General features: G+C 44.5%; 1 protein-coding gene across 1 annotated transcript in view; it reads left to right on the forward strand.

Annotated features, from left to right (window-relative positions):
* The first annotated feature begins 20,422 nt into the window (after positions 1–20,422).
* The window catches only part of Nol10 (nucleolar protein 10), an 82,380-nt gene continuing 81,348 nt past the window's right edge, over positions 20,423–21,454 (forward strand). The window contains exon 1 of the mRNA XM_021178984.2: positions 20,423–20,590. Within this exon, the coding sequence (XP_021034643.1) occupies positions 20,525–20,590 (66 nt within the window). The 5' untranslated portion in view covers positions 20,423–20,524. The remainder of the gene's footprint in view (positions 20,591–21,454) is intronic.

The following is a 21,454-nucleotide window of genomic DNA, read 5'->3' on the forward strand; positions in this document are numbered from 1 at the left end:
TCCAAGCGTGCCTGAACTTCACAGTGAATCCTTATCTTAGGCACACACACATATGCACACATGGATCAATATGATTTCAAAGTCAAATAACTCTGGGAAATCTGAAGGAGAAACCAATAAAGAACTACTGAGCTGTGTTTTCTACCACATCTTTCTCCTGAAAATCTGAACTCCTAGCCTTTTATTGCCAATTTCTTTTTTTAAAGATGTACTTGTTTTTGTTTTATATGTATGGATGCTTTCCTTGCATGCATATCTGTACCGCTTACATGTAGTGCCCTTGGGTATCATAGATGATGGTTAACCCATATGGTACTGGGGATTGAGCCTGAGTCTTCTGGAAGAGTGGCCAATGCTTTTCACCCCAGGTCCATTTCTCCAGCCCTATTATCAATGTCTTGTTCAACATCTACATTTACAATGGAGACAATTGCTGTGTGCGATGGCAGCTTGACTTTCTCCAAGTAACCTTTCTTCAGTTTTCTGTTTACAAAGACACTTCAGGGCTTATTATAAAGAATCTGGAAATTGGGCAAAGTGGTGTCTGTCTGTAATATTACTCCCAAGGTTCAGGCAACAGGATAGCAAACTCCAGGTCAGCCTGGGCTGTGTAACATAACCCTGTCTCCAAATACTGAAACAAAAATGTTAAAAAGTAGAGAAAATATACTCTGTAATTCTGAGATGTGAGAATCATCACTGTTAACATGTAAATTCTGTAATTTTAATACATATTCATATATGCAAATACAGACAGGTTTGTATGCTATACTTAAACTTCAAATCTTGCTATTAAGTGTGTGTGTGTGTGTAAAAGAAATGTTCTCTCACTCACAGAGGCCAGAGATCAACTTGTGATGTTGCCTTCAGGTGACATCCTTTTGGTTTTTGAAACAGACTTATCCCTGATTCTGCTAAGCTACTGGGCCAGGGAACCCTCAGGATCCTTCCATCTCCATCTGCCTAGTGCTGAGATTACAAAAGTATGCCACCACAACAGGCTTCTTCATTTTTTAAATGCATGTTCTGGGAATTAAGCTCAGGTCCTCAGGTTTGCAAGACAGGCAGTTCACAGACTGAGCTACTGCATGAGCCCCGATACTGCTTTTTAAAGCCTAAAAACTATCATTTGTATCTTATCAGTGAAGGATAATCAGTCCCATCCACACTTATCGCAGCTCAGAGACTTGTAATGGGGGAGGGGGTCTTGCAGCTTTGACTTGTCAGAGAACTTAGGATGGGATGGGGTGGGAGTGAGTCTTGCTCAAGAGGCTTTGACTTGTGGTTCTCAAGGGCAAACATGTCTATATCCATTAGTTTCCCTATCACTTTAACAGAGAAATAAGTCAGCTGTGGGTCTTGCCTCCTTGTTACATGAAGAGCTTGTTCTTCGAGTCTCTGGTCCCCAGCAGCCTTTCTGCTCTATAAGCAAAGTGTTTCTCTTCTATGCCTGCAATGGCCCTTTTCCTCTCCCCTTCCCCACATGTCTCTTGAGTATCTGAAATCTATTACTAAATCATGGTCACTGCTCTTACAACACTCTCCAGGATGCAAACAGTGAAGAGCACAGACAGGGCTTATGAAAACCATGGCTTCCTACTTGTTCCCAGGGCATTTCAATGTGTTAGCCAGAGTCACCCACCTTGATCATCTCCAGCCTGCTACTTTGTGAGATATTCCTGAAACGTTGGCAAGGATCGTGTACTGAGCCAGCTAAAGTCTGTGCAAGATCGAACAGTCCCTTCAGGTTTGGGAACCAGAAGGACAAGGCTGGCCTATTTAGTCTGTTGTTCTCTGGCCACTCCCAGATGACAGGCTTGGGGACTTCTTTATTTCCTCATACAGATCTAAGGATGTATTTTATAAACTCACAGAGACAGCACTGAGCCTCGGTAGGCTTATGGACTTTTCTAGAAAGTTTTTTCTTGCCCTCTCTTTGCTGGGGGAAATGGAGGGATGGACCCACAAGAGCAGATCTGGTGAAAGAGCTTAGGCTTTGGAATCAGACAAGATAAACTACTTACCCATGCTGTGGTTCAGATTTCCCACTCAAAAAAGGAATTCGGTTACACCCACATTTTCTGCCTATCATGGGGACTGTAAGAGAGAGCTTATTTCTGACAAGAACACCTGCGGCTCAGTCCCCACACTGATCGCTCTTCTACACCCTTATAAGCTCAGCAGTGTGTTATAAGCTTCGTGTGACACACTGTGGTTACAATAGAAGAAGTACAGGACTCGGGTTTGGTCTGAGGTCTCTCAGTCAAAACCCCTCTTGGCTCTGGAGCTGCCTGCCGTGTTTGCTGAGAGTGGTGTTGTTTCACTTTGTTCTTCTGGGACAGCGACTCCTTATGTAGCTCCAGGTGGCTTTGAACTCACTATGTACACCAGGCTGCCTCAATAATCACAGAAAGCTCCCTGCCTCTGCCTCTTCAGTGCTAGAATCAAAGGCGTGTGCTGCCATGCCTGGTGTCTCCTCAACTTCTCCTCCAGTACTGGGACTGAACCCAGGGATTCATTTTTGCCAGGCAACACTCTACCACTGAGCCATATCCCCAGTCCCAGTGCCACTTTTTGTTGGATAAAATAAAGCCTGGAGAGTCTTGTGATTTCTTCTCCCGAGTATCATAGGACTCCTCTCTTCAGATCCTCTTCTAACATGATTTCCTCCCTCACATCTGAGGCATGCAAAAATAGCCCACCTTCCAGACTACAGCAGAGCAAAGCAGGCATGCTAACAACAGAGTAATGGGCAGCCCCAGCTCTCTAAGGTATGAACACTGAACACAAAGTAGAAAGTGATACCTGCATAAAAATGAGGTATAAATATTTGAGAAATGTCGTGATCCTCATTTCACAGATGAGGAAACAGGCTCAAGGAGATTAAGGGCTCTCTCAGATCTGGAGCACGGATGGTGGTTCACATGGGACCTGAAATTTATCCTTTTACCTCCTAGTTCCTGTTGTTCTACAAGAGCCAAGGGTGGCGCACACCTTTAATGCCAGCACTTGAGAGGCAGAGACAAGTGGATCTCTGAGTTCAAGGCCAGCCTGGTCTACAGATAGAGTTCTAAGATAGCCAAAGCTGCACGGAGAAACCCTGTCTGGAAAAAACAAATGAACAAATGAATGAACGAACGAACGAACTAACAACAAAAGAGCTAAAATACCCCCTCTCTGGCCCTGTCCAAAGACCCAGTTATTTGCCCCTATCTACAGTTATGTGCCAGTTCTTCCACATGCTCACCATTCTCTTGACTTCAGTGGACTTTTGCAGTGGGTTCTAAAACATGGAAGATTATAAACACAGGTCTATCGTTTTTTAAAAAGATGTTTTATTTATGTGTGTGTGTACATGTCTCATTTGGATATGTGCACATGAATGCAGATGCCTGCGGAGTCTGAAAGAGGATACAGGGCCCCTGGAGCTGCAGTGTCAGGAGGTCATAAGCCAACCAACACAGGTGCTCAGAACTGAATTCAGGACGTTTGCAAAAGTGGTGCATGCTTTGTTTGTTTGTTTTGTTTGTGAGACAGGGTCTCTCTATAAAGCCCCGATTCTTCTGGAATTTACATCCACAGTTTAGCAGTATAAGGTTTTAACCACTGAGCAATCTCCAGACCCTGATCTTTATTCTTAACTGTCAGTTTGATTGGATTTGAGATGCCCAGGGCATTAGTGAAGCACACCACTAGGTATGTCTGTGGTGAAGTTCCTAGAGACAAGTAGACATAATGGATTAATCCTGCATGGATTCATAATTCAATGGCATTGTTGGGACGTGATGAAAAGAAGGAAGTAGAGCCTAGTTGGAGGTGTAGGTCCCTCCTGGGCACGCACACCCTTGGGGGGTATATAATCTTGCTCAGACCCCTTCTGTATTTTCCCTTTCCACTAACTGGCCACCATGGTGTGAGTGATTCTGCTGCCATGCCTTCCCTACCATGATGGACTGAGACTTCTGAAATTAACAAACAAAATAAACAACTCCTTTTACATTGTTCTCACTACTCCAGTGACAGATATGCAAAAATAAGTAATTAAAGAAAATCAATAGCCAGAGTGGTAGCTGTGACTAAACCTACCCATGTGCTTCTTGAGCCTTTGGAGCTGGTATGAAGGGAGAACTTGTAAGTGTTAGGAGATGTTTGCTAGAGAAGTCCTGAAATACTGTACACACATAAGTGGTTGGTGGCTCAGAAGATAAAGGTACCTACAGGAAAGGCAAGCTGATGAAGGTTCCTGCAGACTGCTCCATTAGGAATAGACTAGAGTCTGCTTCAGGTTACATTCTAACAAAGATTTGAGTTACATTTAATCTGTGTCTGGAGGCTTTGTAAGGCTGAATTTCCAAGTAAAACCACTGGGAATGCAGCTCTGCCTAGCATGCAGGAAGCCTGGGCTTCAGTCTCTAGCACCGTATATATGAGAGTGTGGTTAGATGTATGATGACAACTTCAGCACTCAGAAAGTGAAACAGGGGCGGGGGTCGGGTTGGGGAGGTCATTAGTAAAAGATCATCCTTGGCTATAGAGTGTATTTGAGACCCCCAAAAGACAGAAGAGGGCATCTGATCACCTAGAGTTGGAGTTACAGCAGTTGTGAACTACCAGACATGTGCAGTGCTTTACTGAAATATCTCTCCAACCCGAAAACAGAAAGGATTTTTTAAATTGCAGTTTGAAGCTGGCAGGATGGCTCATTGGGTAAAGGTGCTTGCTGTCAAGCCTACTGACAGGATTGAGTAATCCTCAGGACGACATGGAAGGAGAGACTATAGTCCCACATGTCATCCTCTGACCTCCATACACACACAGTGAGACACTCACATCCGTACCCATGGGCATGTACACTCAAACTAAAAAACTAAATACTTTTAAAACATTTAAGATTTGTTTTTTATTTTTTGTTTTATGTATTTGTTTTATCTGTGAGTGCTTTACTGCATGTTCACCTGCCTGTCAGAAGAGAGCATCAGATCCGTTTATAGATAGTCTTGAACCACCATGTAGATGCTGGGAATTGAACTCAGCATCTCTGATAGAAGAGCCAGTGCTCTTAACCATTGAGCCATTTCTCCAGCCCCACAGATAAATATTTTAAAAACGATCAGTTTGGTCAAAAAAGGATGAAGTTATAGACAGTAAGGGCATGCTTGTGAAAGAAATTAGGGCCTTAAAAAAAGAAACCAACGAATTTGCATTGAGGCAATAAAAAAGATAACTTGAGGGCATCTCATTAGAGCCCACCTTCAGCAGGCTCCTGGGTATCAGAGCAGAGAGATCCGCTGGACCCTGCTTTTGTCAAGGTTTAGCCATTCAGGGACTCAGAGGCAACTCCAGTCAAGGTCCAAAGGAAGACTGGCAGACTATTGTGTCATCCATACAATGCTTGTTGTGCAGACATGCGAAATTCATGAGTTATGAGGTTACGGAGGCTTTTACCTCTATTTCAGAGGAAGGCCTGGAGGTCAGGCAGCGAGTGACAGAGTCAAGATTTTAGAGGCAGTCCCCAAGAGAAGCTGTAAAGCTGCGGATGTGAAGCCTTAGCTAAAATGGAGACTTGGAGATGCTGGGGTGTCAGGAACAGAGGACAATGTATGGCCAAGAAAACCAGAAGATGGGTGGATCCTGTCTCAAAGGAAGGGCACATGTAGTGTAAGTGGCACGACGGCACGCATGGCTGGAATGAGAAGTCACATCATGATGCCATGTGGTCCAGGGCCAGACATGGAGCTGCAGGATTTAACATTTGTTTTTCAAGTTTTGTTCTTTCTTTAAAAGAAAGGCTTTTCTTCTTTTTAAAAAGGCTTTCTTTCTGTGTCCCCATTCTTCTCAGTTTTGATGGGAACATTTTTGCTACCTTATTGTATATTGGGCTATGTAAATTTTTTTATCTTTTGTACAAAGGCTTAAAGCCAATGCTACCTTTAGTCTTAGAGGAGACTTTGGACTTCATTTAGTTGGTTTTGTTTTGTTCCTTTTTCCATTTTATTTATCTTATGTGTTTGTATGAGCGTGGACATTCAGGGACCATGATGTGTGTGGAAGTCAGAGAACAGCTCTTCCTTCTACCACGTGGGTTCTGGGGGTCAAACTCCAGTTGTCAGGCTTGGAGTCACTCCAACTATCTTTGATGGCTGTCACTTGAAGGTTAACTAGACCTTTCAGGACCATAGTGAAGATGGGAGGCCCCTCAGGTCTGAGTCCTGAGGTACAAAAGGCCATACCTCATCTTAAAAATATCAATCAGTAAAAATTTTTAAAAGGCATGGAAAAAGACAGACAGACAGACAGACAGACAAAGTGGGTGAGGTTATCAAGGGCCATTTTTGTGGGCAATGATGTTTGGAAAGCCAGGTCTGAACTATTGGAACATTCATGTTACAGCTAAATATTTGCTCCTACATTCTCAGCAAGTAGAGCTGTTTACCTGTTGACTCTCCTGCTCCCCACCCTCCAGCCCACAGCTTTTTCTTTACTCTTTCTCTCTCTCTCCCCCTTCCCCCCCAGTGTGTGTGTGTGTGTGTGTGTGTGTGTGTGTGTGTGTAGTGCATGTGAATGTTGCATATGCACACAGAACCAAGGCAGGACGCTGAATGCCTTCCTCTGTCATTCTCCAGATTATGGCCTTGATATGATCTCCCACTGAATCAAAAGGACACTGTGTCTGTTAGGCTGGCTGGCCTGGACCTCACTGAGATCTGCCTATCTCTATTCCCCTAGGGTTACCAGGATACATAGTCATGCTTTGTGTTTCACACAGGTGCTGAGCATTCAAGCTCAAGCCCTCATGTGTGTGAGCAAGCACCCCCACCCATTGTTGGCTTCCCTCTCCACCTTGAGGTCCATCACAGGAAGCCATGACACTATGTCCAGTACCAACCATCACAGACCCAGTAGGACCTGAATTTATCCTCCATACACAGTCACCCAGAACATGCCGTCATTTCTTGGTCTTCCCAAGCATGTTATCCTAATTTGCTTTGTTTCATAGTTTACTTCATGGGCAAATAGCCAGCCCCGAGGAAACCTGCCCATTGCCTGTCTCACACTGCTATCAAGCTGCCTGTGGCTAGGGACCACAACTCTATACTCACCCAGTCTCCTTCAAGCTTTTGATTTGGGATTATGTCCAGCCTTTGATACAGTTCATAGACAAGTTATACAGAATTTCTCTGATCCATTCTATTTCTGCCCTCTGAAGCCCCTCTCCTCTCCTTTCCCTCTCCTCTCCCCCCCTCCCCTTCCCCTCTCCCCCTCTCTCCTCCCCCACCCCCTCTCCCTCTCCTCTCCTTCCTTTCCCTCTTCTCTTCTCTTCTCTTCTCTTCTCTTCTCTTCTCTTCTCTTCTCTTCTCTTCTCTTCTCTTCTCTTCTCTTCTCTTCTCTTCTNCTTCTCTTCTCTTCTCTTCTCTTCTCTTCTCTTCTCTTCTCTTCTCTTCTCTTCTCTTCTCTTCTCTTCTCTTCTCTTCTCTTCTCTTCTCTCCCCTCCCCTCCCCTCATCTTCTCATGTACACCACACCTCTTCTCCATCTCCATCTTTAGTAGAGGACTTTGATTACCAACTCTAAGTCACAGTAGACCCTTTCACCATAATCATCATAGGTTGAATTGTTAGAGAACAACAATAAAACTCTTACAAAAGTTATAGAAATAAATATTTGTGACTTTGAATTAGGAAATCGTCTCAATATGATGCCAGCATTCACAAACAACAGAATAAAGATAAAAAGGACTTCACTCAAAAATGTTTGTTGGGGGATGAGGCTTGGTGGCCGCATAAGCATGAGGACCGGAGTTCAAATCTCCAGTGCCCATGTAGAAAGCTAGGAGTGGCTGCACATCTGTGACCCCAGTGCTGAGGGTGCACAGGAAAATCGTCTGGGGCTTGTTAATTTAGCTCGAGGTTCAGTGAGAGACCCTGCCTCAAGGAAATAAGGTAGCGTGTGAATACAATGAGAACCACATGGCCACTGATCTTGCATCACTGATCTCAGTCTTGCCTAGTTAGGTCATTACCATGCCTGGCACAAAGCTGGTAAGCAGTATACGTTTGCTTAATGATTAAATTATTGTGCTGATTTTGATGAACAGTGTAATACTGAATGATTTAATAACTATATAAATTAATCAATTGATAAGTCCATATTACTCACCACTCTAATGATATATCTTTAATTTACCATGGCTGACTGTGTTGGTTGGCTAGAGTCATCTGAAAGGAGGGAACCTCAATTGAGAAAAATGCTTCCGTAAGAGTGAGCTGTAGGGCATTTTCTTAATTAGATGGGGGAGAGCCCAGCCCATGGTGGGTGGTGTCACCTCTGGTTTGGTGGTCTGGGTTCTAGAAGAGAGCAGGCTAAGCAAACCAGTAAGCATCAGCTCCTGCCTTTATGTTCTGCTCTGCTTGATGGACTATGATATGGAAATATAAGCTAAGTGTGGTGGTTTGAATAGGTTTAGCCCCCATGAATTCATGTGTTAAAATGCTTGGCCATAGGGAGTGGCACTAATAGGAGGTGTGGCCTTATTAAAGTAGGTGTGGCTTTGTTGGAGGAAGTGTGTCACTGTGCAAGTGAGCTTTGAGGCTATGCTCAGGCTTCGCCCAGTGTGGAACAGAGCCTCCTCCTGGCTGCCTTCGGATCAAGATGTAGAACTTCCAGTTCCTTCTCCAGCACCGTGCCTGCCTGTAGGCTGCCATGTTTCCTGCCATGCTGATAACAGACTAAGCCTCTGAAACTGTAAGCCAGCCCCAATTAAATGTTGTCCTTTATAAGAGTTGCTTTGGCCATGGTGCCTCTTCACAGCAATAGAAACCCCAAGACACCAACTAAAGCCCTTTCCTCCCCAATATGTTTTGGTCATGGTGTTTCATTGCAGTAACAGGAGCCCTAACTAAGACACTAACAAACACTGCTGGAGCCAAGATTCTGGGAACCAACAGAGATTAATAACTGCAGAGGTCAGGGATATTATATTCTCCAAATAGATGGCCAACATTTCTAGAGAGCAGATGGTCAGCACGAAGGTGCTGAAGTAGCTAAACCTGGACACTGGGAACCTCCAGTTCCCTTCCTAGTTTCCTCCCTGCAGCCAGCATCCATTGATGGCCACACAGCTCCTTCCAATCCTATTTCTGAATTGTCCCTGTGCCTTGGTATTGGCACAGCATCTCATGTGGAGCAGGCTCTCCAGAAAGGTCCACACGATGGGTTGTTCCACCTGGCCTAATGGAAGAAAACATCTACTTGGCCAAAGTCCAATGGGAGGAAATCTATGGACACAGGCCAAGACCATGGGAGGGGAAGAGGTGGCAGGTCCTGTCATCCTTGTCCTTCTATTCCACTGAGGGGTAGGTCACACCCCCTCACCCCAGCACCTTGGGAGGACAACTCAGGCAGTTCCTTAGGGTGCCAGATAAGATTCTTCCTTGCTCATATGTGGCATACATTTGTGTGGAAATCAGAGGTCATTGTCAGGTGTCCTCCTGGATTGCTCCTGATTACCCTTGAGATAATCTTGAAATCTGGAGCTGGCCAACGTAGCTGTACTGACTGTCTATGGTGCCCAGAATCCTGCCATCTGCCTTCCCAGTGCCGGGATTACAGGCACGTGCTGCAGAGCAGCTTTAAGATGAAGAACAAGCACTATGGACAGAACCGTATCTCCAGCTCCCTCACTATTTTCTTAAAGAAGTTTCCAAAATCCCCTTTAGAACTGCTGGAATCACATGTGAGCTTCTATCTAAGGTGAGAAACTTCTCCTCTCTGTTAATTCACTTAGAGTGACAACCTGGTACATAGGTGCTGTGGACTGCAGCTTCTCTCCCTTTTCAGAGTAACCTTTCAGAAGACGAAAACTGGTAACTGAACTTTAGATACAGAGGTTAGAAAGAAACTCACATATAACTGTAATCCCAGCACTCAGGAGGCTAAGGTAGGACGGTTGTGTAGAGTTCAAGGCCAGCCAGAGATACATGGGAAAACCTTGTTTCAAAAACAAACAAAAATCCCACAAAACAAAAAGCAAATCCCTAAAATTCTTATGAGAGCTGGGGATATAGCTCTGTGGCAGAATGCTCTTGCCTAGAACACATTGAAGTTCTTGTTTTGATTGATTGATTGATTGAGAGAGAGAGAGAGAGAGAGAGAGAGAGAGAGAGAGAGAGATATGTCATGAAACAACAACTGCTTTTTATTTATTTATTTATTTATTTATTTATTTATTTATTTTGGTTTTTGGTTTTGGTTTTTCGCGACAGGGTTTCTCTGTGTAGCTCTGGCTGTCCTGGAACTCGCTCTGTAGACCAGGCTGGCCTCGAACACAGAAATCCGCCTGCCTCTGCCTCCCGAGTGCTGGGATTAAAGGCGTACGCCACCACACCTGGCCAGCAACTGTTTTTTAATTTTCTGCAGTGGGTATGGGCTTGTCTTCAGCTCCAAAGGCATGGAGCATGTTTGGGGATGTCCTGTTCCCTAGACCTGTCCAGTCCCTTGGTTTCCAGTCATCCCCACCTTTGCCCCACTCATTCTTCCCAGGGTGCTATCCCAAGACCAGGGTTCTAAGGACCAACTTCCAAAGCAGGTAGACTCCACTTTATCTCCCACCTGACTCTGCTTCCTGGTGAGGCATTGCCTAAGCACTGTGGGGACAGCACATTCTGACCCCATCTCACCTCCTAACCAGAACACCATTATTCCTTCCATGCTTGCACAGAAGGCCCTGCTTGGCAAGAATCCTGCCATCTCCTTACCCACTCTGTTCCTGCTAGGAAGGGTTGAGAGAAAGCCAGTGTGTCTCTATGAAGACACGTGCATAGGGAACTTACACAGAATAGATCCCAGGCTGCCTGGGTCACTATGGGCTGATGTTAATAAACAATGCATGTTTTCTGGATGAAGAAATGGTTACTGAATGAAGGAATCATTTCATCCAGTCACTCACTCAGTTCACTGTAGACTCAGATATCTGACATTAATCAATTACTTCTCTCCAGCCAAAGAAAGGGAGACTGTGTGCTCCCACAAAAAACACTTGGCCCCTCTGCATTTGAGCTACGCTCTCCAAGACCTTTTCCTCCTGTCATTTCAGCTGCCCACTCCTTATGGCCACACCCTGTGCCTCATCAGCAGCTGAAACTGCTCCACCTCTGAAATCTTGAATTCCAGTATCCCACTCTCTCACCACAACCTGCTGCTCCTCCCACCCTCTGCTTACCTGACTGCACCTCCCCTTATCCTGCATACACAGTCTGCATTCTGTCATCTTCTGCTTGTCTCTTCCAGCTGAGCCATGACCCAGTACCCTCAGTATGTGGATTCCATGCATCCACAGTCTCTGCTAGTCACCCTGCCTTGGTTCAGTAAGGGCCTCTTATTTAGAGTTCTCCTCCTCCATCTCAGTCATGCTGAAATGGGTCACACTGCTGGGCCAACTGGCCCTGCTATTGGCACAGGACCTTTCTCTGGCTGTCCCTTTCCTTTGGCTACTTGGCCATTCATGCATTCAGCAAATACATGTTGCACACTTGCTTTGGGTCAGTACTGAAACTGTGGGAACACAGTTATTGTCAACACAGGCCCTGATCTTGGCACTGACCTCTTAATGGGAGAGGCAGTAAATAGATGCATAATCACGATCAAGGGGCAGAATTAAGGGATGTGGTCAGTGGTTATCATACATAAGAAAAAGGTTGAAAAGAACTTTAAAAAGGAGAGAAGAGCTTACAGTTTCAGAGATTTAGTCTATCATAGTGAGGAAGGCATGGGGGCATGCCTGGGTAGTAGTGGGGGGTCTGTGGTGGAGGCTTCTTATTTCTTTTTACAATTATTTTTATTTTATTTTTTAAATGTGTTTGGGTGCTTTGCCTACATTGATATCAGTAAAGCACATGCATGCAGTGCCTGAGAAGACCAGAAGAGGGTGGTGTATCCCCTGGAACTGGAGTCACAAATGGTTGTGGGCTATCATTATGGATGCTGGCAAACAAATGTGGTCCTCTGCAAGGGCTACAAGTGCTCTTAACCACCCAGCCATCTCTCCAGGCCCCCAGGTTTCTTTCTTGTTGAGGACCAGGAAGCCTAATGAGCTGACTAGCACCAGGAACAGATCCCAATCAGAGCAAGGACAACTTTCAAAGCCCAGGCTGCAGTGACCTACACCTGCCAGCCAGTCTATACGCCCTTAAGGCTGCAAAACTAATACCACAAGCTAGGGACTATGGTCAAACCACGAGCCTATCAGGGGGGACATTTTGGATTTGAACATAACAATTTCTAGAACTCATGACCTTCTTGCCCCCATTTACTAAATACTGGGATTACAGGCATGAGTCACCAGGCCCCAGGTTTGATCTCATCATGACAACAGAGCAGTCGTCTCCTGCAACTGGAGGTTTGGGGTTTTGTTTCTTTGTTCATTTGTTTTTTTGTTTTTGTTTTTGTTTTTTTTATTTTTCAAGACAGGGTTTCTCAGTGTAGCTCTGGCTGTCCCGGAACTTGCTCTGTAGAACACGCTTGCCTCGAACTAAGAGATCTGCCTGCCTCCTGAGCACTAGGCTTGAAGGCTTGTACCACCACCACCTGTCTGGGTTTATTTTTTTTTTTTTAACTGGCTTATGTTTTTATGAGCATGAGTCTCCTGCCTACATGCACATATGCATATTGCATGCCTGGTGTCCAAGGAGGCCAAAAGAAGGGTCTGGAAATCTTGGATTGGAGTTAAGGACAATTAGAAGCCTCTGCTGAGTGCTGAGAACCTAACCTGGGTCCTTTACTGGAACAGCAAGTGCTCTTAACTACTAAGCCATCTCTCCTCTCCAGACCTGTTTTGTTTGGGACAGGGTCTAAGGTAGACCAGGCTGGCCTTTAAAGTGTTACACAGCAGATAATGACCTTGAATTCCTAATCTTCTTGCCTCAGTTTTCTAAGTGCTGATATTATAGACATCAGCTATCATGTCAGGCCAAAGCCCTGGACTTGATCCCTAGCACTGCAACAAACAACAGTGGCTTCCTAGAACTAAAAACATTTAATTTAATGTTATTGCTGTTGTGTATATGTAATGTGTTCATGTTTTATGTGTGTGAGGTAGGCCATACATGACATTGTCATGTGGAAGTTAGAGGGCAAATCTGTGGAATCAGTCCATTTTCTACTTTTGTGAGGGTTCTAGGGATTAAATCTAGGTGGTGACCCTGACAGCAATACCTTTACCCACTGAGCCATTTCACTGGCCCAGAAATTTTTTATTTTAAACAACCAGATATTTATGTACATTGTTTGGTCCTACTTTCCTGATGACTACTCATGTAGCCAACATCCACATGCTTTTATTGGTCATAAAAATACTATCATATATTTTATTAGATCCCTTTATCTTTATTGAGTACCAGGAGTTCTGTTTGGTTTTGATTAGAAGTTATATTTGTTTCCTTTACAATCTTGGAGATTGAGCGCAAGATCTCATATACTAGGCAAGTGTTCTACCAACAACTACAGTCATCTTTATTTTATATTTTTCAGTTTTGAGGCAGTATCTCCTTAAGTTACCTAGGCTGGCCTTGAACTATATATACGAGAGTGGCTTCAAACCTGCAATTTTCTTGCTCCAGCTTCCACTTTCCTGAGTTGTTGGGGTTATGGGGGGGGGGTGTCTGTGGTCAAGGCTGGCTTTTGTTTTTTTAATTAAAAAAAATTTATTCCCCCCACAGGCCCACCTATACACACACACACCTTGAGACAGGATTTCTGTGTATCCCTGGCTGTTCTAGAACTCACTCTGTAGACGAGGCTGGCCTCAAACTCAGAAATCTGCTTGCCTCTGCATCCTGAGTGTTGGGATTAAAGGTATGTATTATCATGCCCAGCTAATTTATTTTAAATTTTTGTATGTTTGTGTGTCTGTGTAGAAGAAATGTGTGCCTAAGTTGCCCTTAGAGGCCAGAAGAGGCCATCGGATCCCCTGGAGCTGGAGTTCCAGTTGTCAACTGCCACATGTGGTTGTTGGGAACAGAGGAGCAGCAGAATTGTTTCTCCAGCCTTCCCTGGTGACCTAAATTAGCCACGGACTCAGAATCTTCTCTCTTTAGCCTCCCCATGGCTGGGATTACATGGGTATACCACCATGCCTGGCTAAGGGCTCTTCACAGACCCCAGACACTAGTCTGTTAAATGTGTATTTTGTAAATATTTTTCCCAGTCTAAATACATTTTCCCAATTTATTTTCATTTATTTACATATGTGTATATCTGTGTGAATGCATATGTACCTATTTGTGCAGGTGGGCTTGTCTGTGAGTGCGCAGGTATCAGGAGAAGGCACTGGATCCCTTGGAACCACAGTTACAGGTCTTTACAGGATACGAGGATGAGGTTTATTGTGCCGGTGCTGAGATAGAAACTCTGGTCCTCATGGGTGTGCTGTTAGTGTTCTTAACTGCTGAGCCATCTCTTGAGCCTCAGTCTTGATATATCTTATTCGTTTTCTTAAACAAGTCTTTTAATGACCACTGGCTATCATCTCTCATTTCAGCAACAGTGATGGGAAAGTGCTAAGCCATGTGTAGTAGGCCCTTGTTATCATCTCTGCCTGACTAAATCATCTACAAAAGGAGCTGTGTTCTTGAACTTCTGTGTATTTTGTCTTTTGTCATAGCCTGTTCACTATGATTAGTCTGGTTAACTTAAACATTCACAGTACTGTGGCTCAGTTACTCAGGTCTGACCACCAGAGTTAAATGGTGAGCATGTACCAGTGTTGTGCACATTACACTGTTAAACTGCCAACTGCTGTTTACATTTATTGAAAGTTCACCCCGGGAGCAAAACTTGTCTCCTCCAAAACTTGGTGGCCTGGGTCAGGCTGATGATCACCTGACTCTGTAAGGGGGTAGAAGAGGAGAAAAATAAGCATCTAAGAGAATTTAAAGCATCTTGTCAGGCTGGAAAGAGGATTCAGCCATGAAGAGTACAAACTGCTGCTGCAGAGAACCTGGGATTGGGCCCAAGCACCCACACTGGGCAGCTTACAACTGCCTGTAACTCCAGTCTTGCAAGATCCAACACCTCTACCCTTCACTAACATTCACATACCTAAATACAGACACAACCATAACTAAAAACTAATAAAATAGTTTAAGGAATTTGTATAGTTGAGAACAGCTACAAGGTAAAGTATTTCTAACAGATGTTACTGTTGTTTAGCTTATCTATAGTGGGAAAAGGGGCCCAGAGCTCACCCGTGGTGAGTTCAGTGGAGAACTCCAGCTGACTCCCTTACCCTTCTTAGTTGGCTTCTGTTGGATGTTTATAAGTGCACAAACATGGTGGGGATCTTGATAATGGGACACATTGTTCTCCCAACTGGGCCATTCCAGTCATCTCGGTGTTTTTAACACCCGATTTGATGTCTTCTTGTTTATCTGGTCTTCTGTCGGCTACCTGCTATTTGTTGTTTTTACTTTTGCTTACTTTATATTTAATAAGCTCACTCATTCAAACCCCAAAGTATGGCTATTAGAGGTCATCTCCAGGGCTGTGCAGAACAGGCAGTGACCCGCTGTGCAAGTTTTGAGGGAATGAATTCAAACATGGTCACAATGTCAGGCATCAATTTCATCATAAGGACAGGGGTGAGGATTGGGGAAAGCACATGTAGTTTTGTGGCCAGATTGTAGTTCACAGATGAAATTAGTTAGCTTGCTCTTGTTCTCAGGGAATATCTGACACTCTTTAGCCAAAGGATTCTTTTAAATACATATTAAAGCATTTTAGGATAAAGAAATGGGAAGACAGATATGTGGGGTCAGAGGATACTTTATTGGACTCAGTTTATTCCTCCCACCTGGGGATCAAACTTAGGGTTGCTAGGCTTAGCGGCAAGCACATTTACCCTATGAGCTACTTCTATGGCCCTCTGTCAAAGGATTCTACAATTAAACAGCTCATGGCGGCACATGCTTTTAATCGCAGTCTTCAGGAATCTGAGGTAGATGGATGTCTGAGTCCAAGGCCAGCCTGGTCTGAGTGGCAGACACTCTGAAATCAGTGATTTGGGACATTTTACTCTCATAACAGCCAGCTGCAGTATGAACCAGAGGCAGGGGGCTAACTCTCACTATGCAGCAGCACATGTTAGAGCTAGCAGTGAAGCCCAAGCAGTCTAGCTCAGAAGTCTGTGTTCCACAGCCCCTCATCAAAGTTCACTGCCCCCCCCCCCCACACACACACGGGGGCGACTGGGTGCCTTGTTAGACAAGATGTCAAAAGCACTGGAGCAGCCACTCTCTGAATCCAGCTCCTTCCTCAGCAGCTGTCTGCTGGGCAAGGTAGGGCAGACCTGTGGGGTTGAGTGCACAGAGACTTTTTGCTCATGTTGAAACAAAGCCTGTGTTCTCTTCTGTGCAGTTGCTGACTATCAATTGTGCTGTTTCTGTTGGAGAGACAAGTGGATGTGTTTGAAATAAAAACCATCTTTGTGGAGCTATGTGGTATCAACAAGGGCTAAAGCGTATGAAACGCTGAAGGCCTTTGGGTCAGGATGACTTCTCCCCCTTCTTTCTATGTGTGTGTGCGTGCGCTGGGATCACACCCACAGCCTTGAGCTTGCAGGCAAGTACTGACCCACTGAACTAAATTCCCAGCAAAGAGTGCTATGTTCTGTATGCATCTCTTCCCTCAGATTTGAATGTTGAAATCCTCAAGGGGATGGTTAGAGGAAGGGAAATGGTATTAGAGGAAGGGGTCTGAGGAATGGGGTGGTTGCCAGTCAGCTTTCTGAAGCTGTGACTAAACACCTAAGAAAGCAACTTGAAAAGAGGACAGGTTTACACTGGCTCTCATTCTCAGAGGTGTGGGTCCCATGGCTTTGAGGCTCCATGGTGGCAGGAACATGTAGCCCAGGAGGGGATATGTGCCTCAAGCTGTCAGGAAGAGTGAGATTAAAAAAAAAAAAAAAAAAAAAAAAGGAGAAAAAGAAGGTAGAGAAAGAGGAAAAAGAGGGGGAGAGAGCTTCCATAGGCATGCCCCCAGTGAACCACTCCTCCAAGCTGGCCCCAACTTAAAATTTTAAAAAATTCTTTACATTATTTACTTTGCATGGGGGTGGGTGCACATGTGTTTGGGGGCCACAGAACAACTTGCCAGAATTATCTATCTCTCTCCTTCACTATACGGGTGCTGGGAATCAATATTAGATCACCAGGTTGGGTACAAGGGCTATTACTTGTTGAGCCCAGGCCCCAACTCTTAAGAGCCTATTCAGGTATCTGTTGATCGAGTTGGAGTTGTTATAATCCAATCACTTCTCAATATTACCATCAGCTGGGGATCAGTGTTCAACACATGAACAATATTAGGGAGTGTAACAGTTCATATTCAAACTATAGTGGGGGATGATAGGGTTAAGGGTGGAGTTCTTATAAATATGATTGGTGGGTTTGTTGTTGTTGTTTTGTTTGTTTTTAAGACAGGGTTTCTCTGAGTAGCCCTGGCTGTCCTGGAACTCACTATGTAGACCAGGCTGGCCTCAAACTCATAGAGACCTGACTGCCACTGCCTCCCAAATGCTAGAATTAAAGGCGTGTGCCACCACTGCTAGGCTGTAACTGGAGTTCTTATAAAGTAGGTTTTAGGAAGCTCAAGGTCTTTTCTACCATGTGTCTTTCTTAGCAGTGAGAAAATGCCCATGAAGGAAGTCAGCCCTGACCAGAGCTGAGGGTACCCTGAACTTTGACTTACTTGCCTTCAGAATTCCGAGAATTTTCTGTTGTTTATAAGCTACCCAGTCTGAGGTGTTTTGTTACAGCAGCCAGAGCCAATGGTTTCATCTTATCAACAAGTATTTACTGAGAGGGTCCTACACACCTGTACTGGCTCAGGCAGGGACCATACCGATGTCACTGACTGAGGATGAGGGAGGTGCTCAGAGAACTACAATCCTTGATGCTAATCATAGGTTTGCTTCAAAGTACCCAAAAATCCAAGGATGCTGAGGTCCCTAGTGGATTGTTGAGGCTGGGCAACATATAGAGGTTCTAATATATTATTTAATATTTAGTGACAAATACATAAAAGTAGACCCATCCTAGGATGAGTAAAGACTTGTAGGTTCTTTTAAAAGGACAATTTTTGGAGTTGGGAGAAATGGCTCAATGGTTAAGAGCATTTACTGCTCTTCCAGAGGACACAACTTTGGTCCCCAGCACCCTGACAACCACCTGTAACTTCAGCTCCATGGGATCCAATGTCTTTAGATGTAGATACCTGCACATCTGTGCAAATACATACACACACACACAATTTAAAATAATAAAAACAAAATAAAATGAATTCCATTAACTTCAAATGGACTGCCATCTTAAGGGAACTATAGTTCCATAGAAACCATAGAAAAAAGCCAACTTTAGAAACAACAGCATTACACTTAGTTCAATACTATCAAAGTTGCAGGATATTTTAAATAATTGCACATTTTGCTCATAAAAACAAACCAGTCAGAGAAAAACCCCCAAATCTGTTATTAATGACATTCATACAGAACAGAAAAATGAGCAATGTATCTAACAGATGAGTCTTGATAAACAGGTAGAACTTGGGTATAAGGGTATGGGAGGTATTCTGAAGTCCAGCACAGCAAAGCTTCAGATACGACACCAAGTGCTCAAACATCTAGGTGCTACAGGAGACAGTACTGAGCTGAAACAAAATGGCCTAGGATCTTTAACCACATTAGAAACAGAACACATCAACAAACTGTCCAATGTTCTTGCTTCCATTTTTCTTTTAAAATGTTTATGTATTTATTTGTCTATGGACATGAACATGCCACTGAGGGTATATGGAGGCCGGAGAATAATTGGCAGAAGCCTGTTCTCTACTTCTGTCATGTGGGTTCCAAGGACTCAGGTCATCAAGCATGGTGGCAAGCACCTTTACCTACTGAGCCTTCTGCCCAGGGTGGCCTTGAATTCACTATATAGGTATTATCTTCAACACCTCATCCTTTTGCCTTCTCTGAAGTGCTGAGACTGGATGCACACCACCACCATGCCCAGCTCTTTTCATTCTTCCTTTTTTAATACTACAGAGATGTCAAGGTTTAGATCTTCAATATGGGAACCAGAAGCAGAAACGGGCTACTCTACAGATTTAGCCAAGGTGACTATGAAGACAGCATTGAGCTAATAAAAAGTGCATGATGGGACAGTGAATTAAGGAAGCTGGTTTTAGATGTAGGAAGTCATGGTGCTGACAAGCAATTGTGGTGATAAGTAGATCACAACTAAGGTCTACAGGCCAGAGAATTTTCTAGTTTTGAAGACACAAAATAACTTTTGATTGAGTTGAGATATTACATGCTAAGTTTTGGGATTCTAACCTCTTTATACATTTATTTATTTATTTATTTATTTATTTTTGTTGAGACTGTAATCCAGGCCTTGGTAATTCTCCAGTCTCAGTCTTTTAGACACTAGAATTTTAGGTGGGGGTCACTGTGCCTCGCTTGGGAATTGGCAATTCCTCAGTCTAATTTGGAAGAATACGAGCACAAGAAGGTACTGTCTCAATCACCTAAGTCAAAAATTCTTGAGCACATCTATGGGTGATCCCAGAGGAAAGATCAGTCGTCCCAGAAAGGAGTTGAAGCAGCTGTTTGAACTATAAGGGGCTGACAGGGACCTGCAACTCAGCACAAGGTGGTCTGAATGGTGTCTACATGGCACTATCTTAAGAACTGGGAGTCCAGGGACTGTGCCAACACTACTTTGATAGAGAAACAGCACAGAAAAGTTCTGTAGCAGATCGCTTTGCTCAGAAAGAAAAGGCTTCCACGAGAGTACAGCCAGCAGGAACTAGTGAGCCACGGCCCAGGGGCAAATGAAGATGAAAGCACCCGACCATAGTTGCCGAGAGGGCTTGAGGGGACCCTGACTATGAGAGCGTTTAAGTGCCTACCAAAGAGTCGACTGGAGCCAGGGTTTGATAGTGGTTTCACATGACTTTGGAGAAAGCATTACTTAACCATTCTCTCTTTCCCAGACTCGTCTTTTCATAATGTGTTTGGAAGAGGATATAGAGAAAGAAGGCGAGGGTCCTCTGCTGTTAGAAAGTCATCCCAAGTCCTCTGATGTGAACAACAGAGACAGCCTGTCCTGAAAGAGCAGTACAATTTACGAACTTCCTAAAAACGGTAAGTGGTTATAACTGTCACATTCTAGTCTCAAACGATATCAGGTTCAAACTCACTTCCCCATCTCATGCTTTCTCGTACGATTTTTCTTTTCATTTTCGCTTTTTCCAACCCCAGAGCGACTGCGTGTCTCTCCGGACCCGCTCTGCTCGCCTCTAGTGCCTCCGCCCTGGGGCAGCCTAGGGAGCGCGCACTTCCGGAGCCAGGAAGTGCGTCATCAGCTCGCGCCAGTTCTCGCACATTGTGCCGGTTCTCCTAGGGTTTGGATGCTGGAGAATTCGGGTGGGCCGGCGTTCTGTGACTGCGTGCCGGGCTCCGGCTGCTCCGCGCTGCGATGCAGGTCTCCAGCCTCAACGAAGTGAAGATTTACAGCCTCAGCTGCGGCAAGTCTCTTCCCGAGGTGAGTTCTCGCCCCCTCGCCGACGCCGCTCCTCTCATCGCCCTGGGAGCTTGTATCTCTAACTTACCACCGGCTGACCGTGGTGGCTGGTTTTATGTCAACTTGACACAAGCTAGAGTTAACTGGAAGGGGGGAATCTCAATTGAGAAAATACCCCATAAGAGCTAGCTGTAGGGCACTTTCTTAATGATTGATGGGGAAGGGCTCAGCCCATGGTGGGTGGTGCCATTCCTGGGCTATGGCTCTGGGTTCTATAAGAAAGCAGGACCAGCGAGCCAGTAAACAGTACTGCTTCATGGCTTTTGCATAAACACCTGCCTCCAGGTTCTTGCCCTGTTTGAGTTTCTGTCTTGAGTTTCTTCAGTGATGGACCGTGATGTAGAAGTGTGGCTGAAATAAACTCTTTCCAAGATGCGTTTGGTCATGGTATTTTATCACAGCATAAAACCCTAAGACAAGACTGTTGTTTTGCCTGTATTGGGTTCACGTGTAAGAACGTGCTGACTGTTTAGAAACTACTCTCACGTGCTTTAATTAAAAACATTATTGCCTGAAAACAGTCAGAGCAATACAGTCACAGACTGCAGAGAGGAGGACGACTGTGGCTCACCCTTAGTTTGTTTAAAGTATCATCCTGTTCCAAATGCAGACTGCCTTGGTGTATACTTAGGGTCTAGGGAGGTGAGTTCACATGTTTAGAGATTATTTTGCCATGACTAGTAAGAATAGTACATTGACTTTTCCCTTTTAGAAAGGATTTTTTTTTTCTATTGGGGGGCATTTAACCTCAAATTTATTGACGTTTTAAGCTGGACAAGTCTTGTTGCTAGTGTTGTGTTATATAATGTTTGCCAGCATCCCTGG

The sequence above is a fragment of the Mus caroli genome, chromosome 12, assembly GCF_900094665.2.
Source record: "Mus caroli chromosome 12, CAROLI_EIJ_v1.1, whole genome shotgun sequence".
NCBI classification, from domain to species: domain Eukaryota; kingdom Metazoa; phylum Chordata; class Mammalia; order Rodentia; family Muridae; genus Mus; species Mus caroli.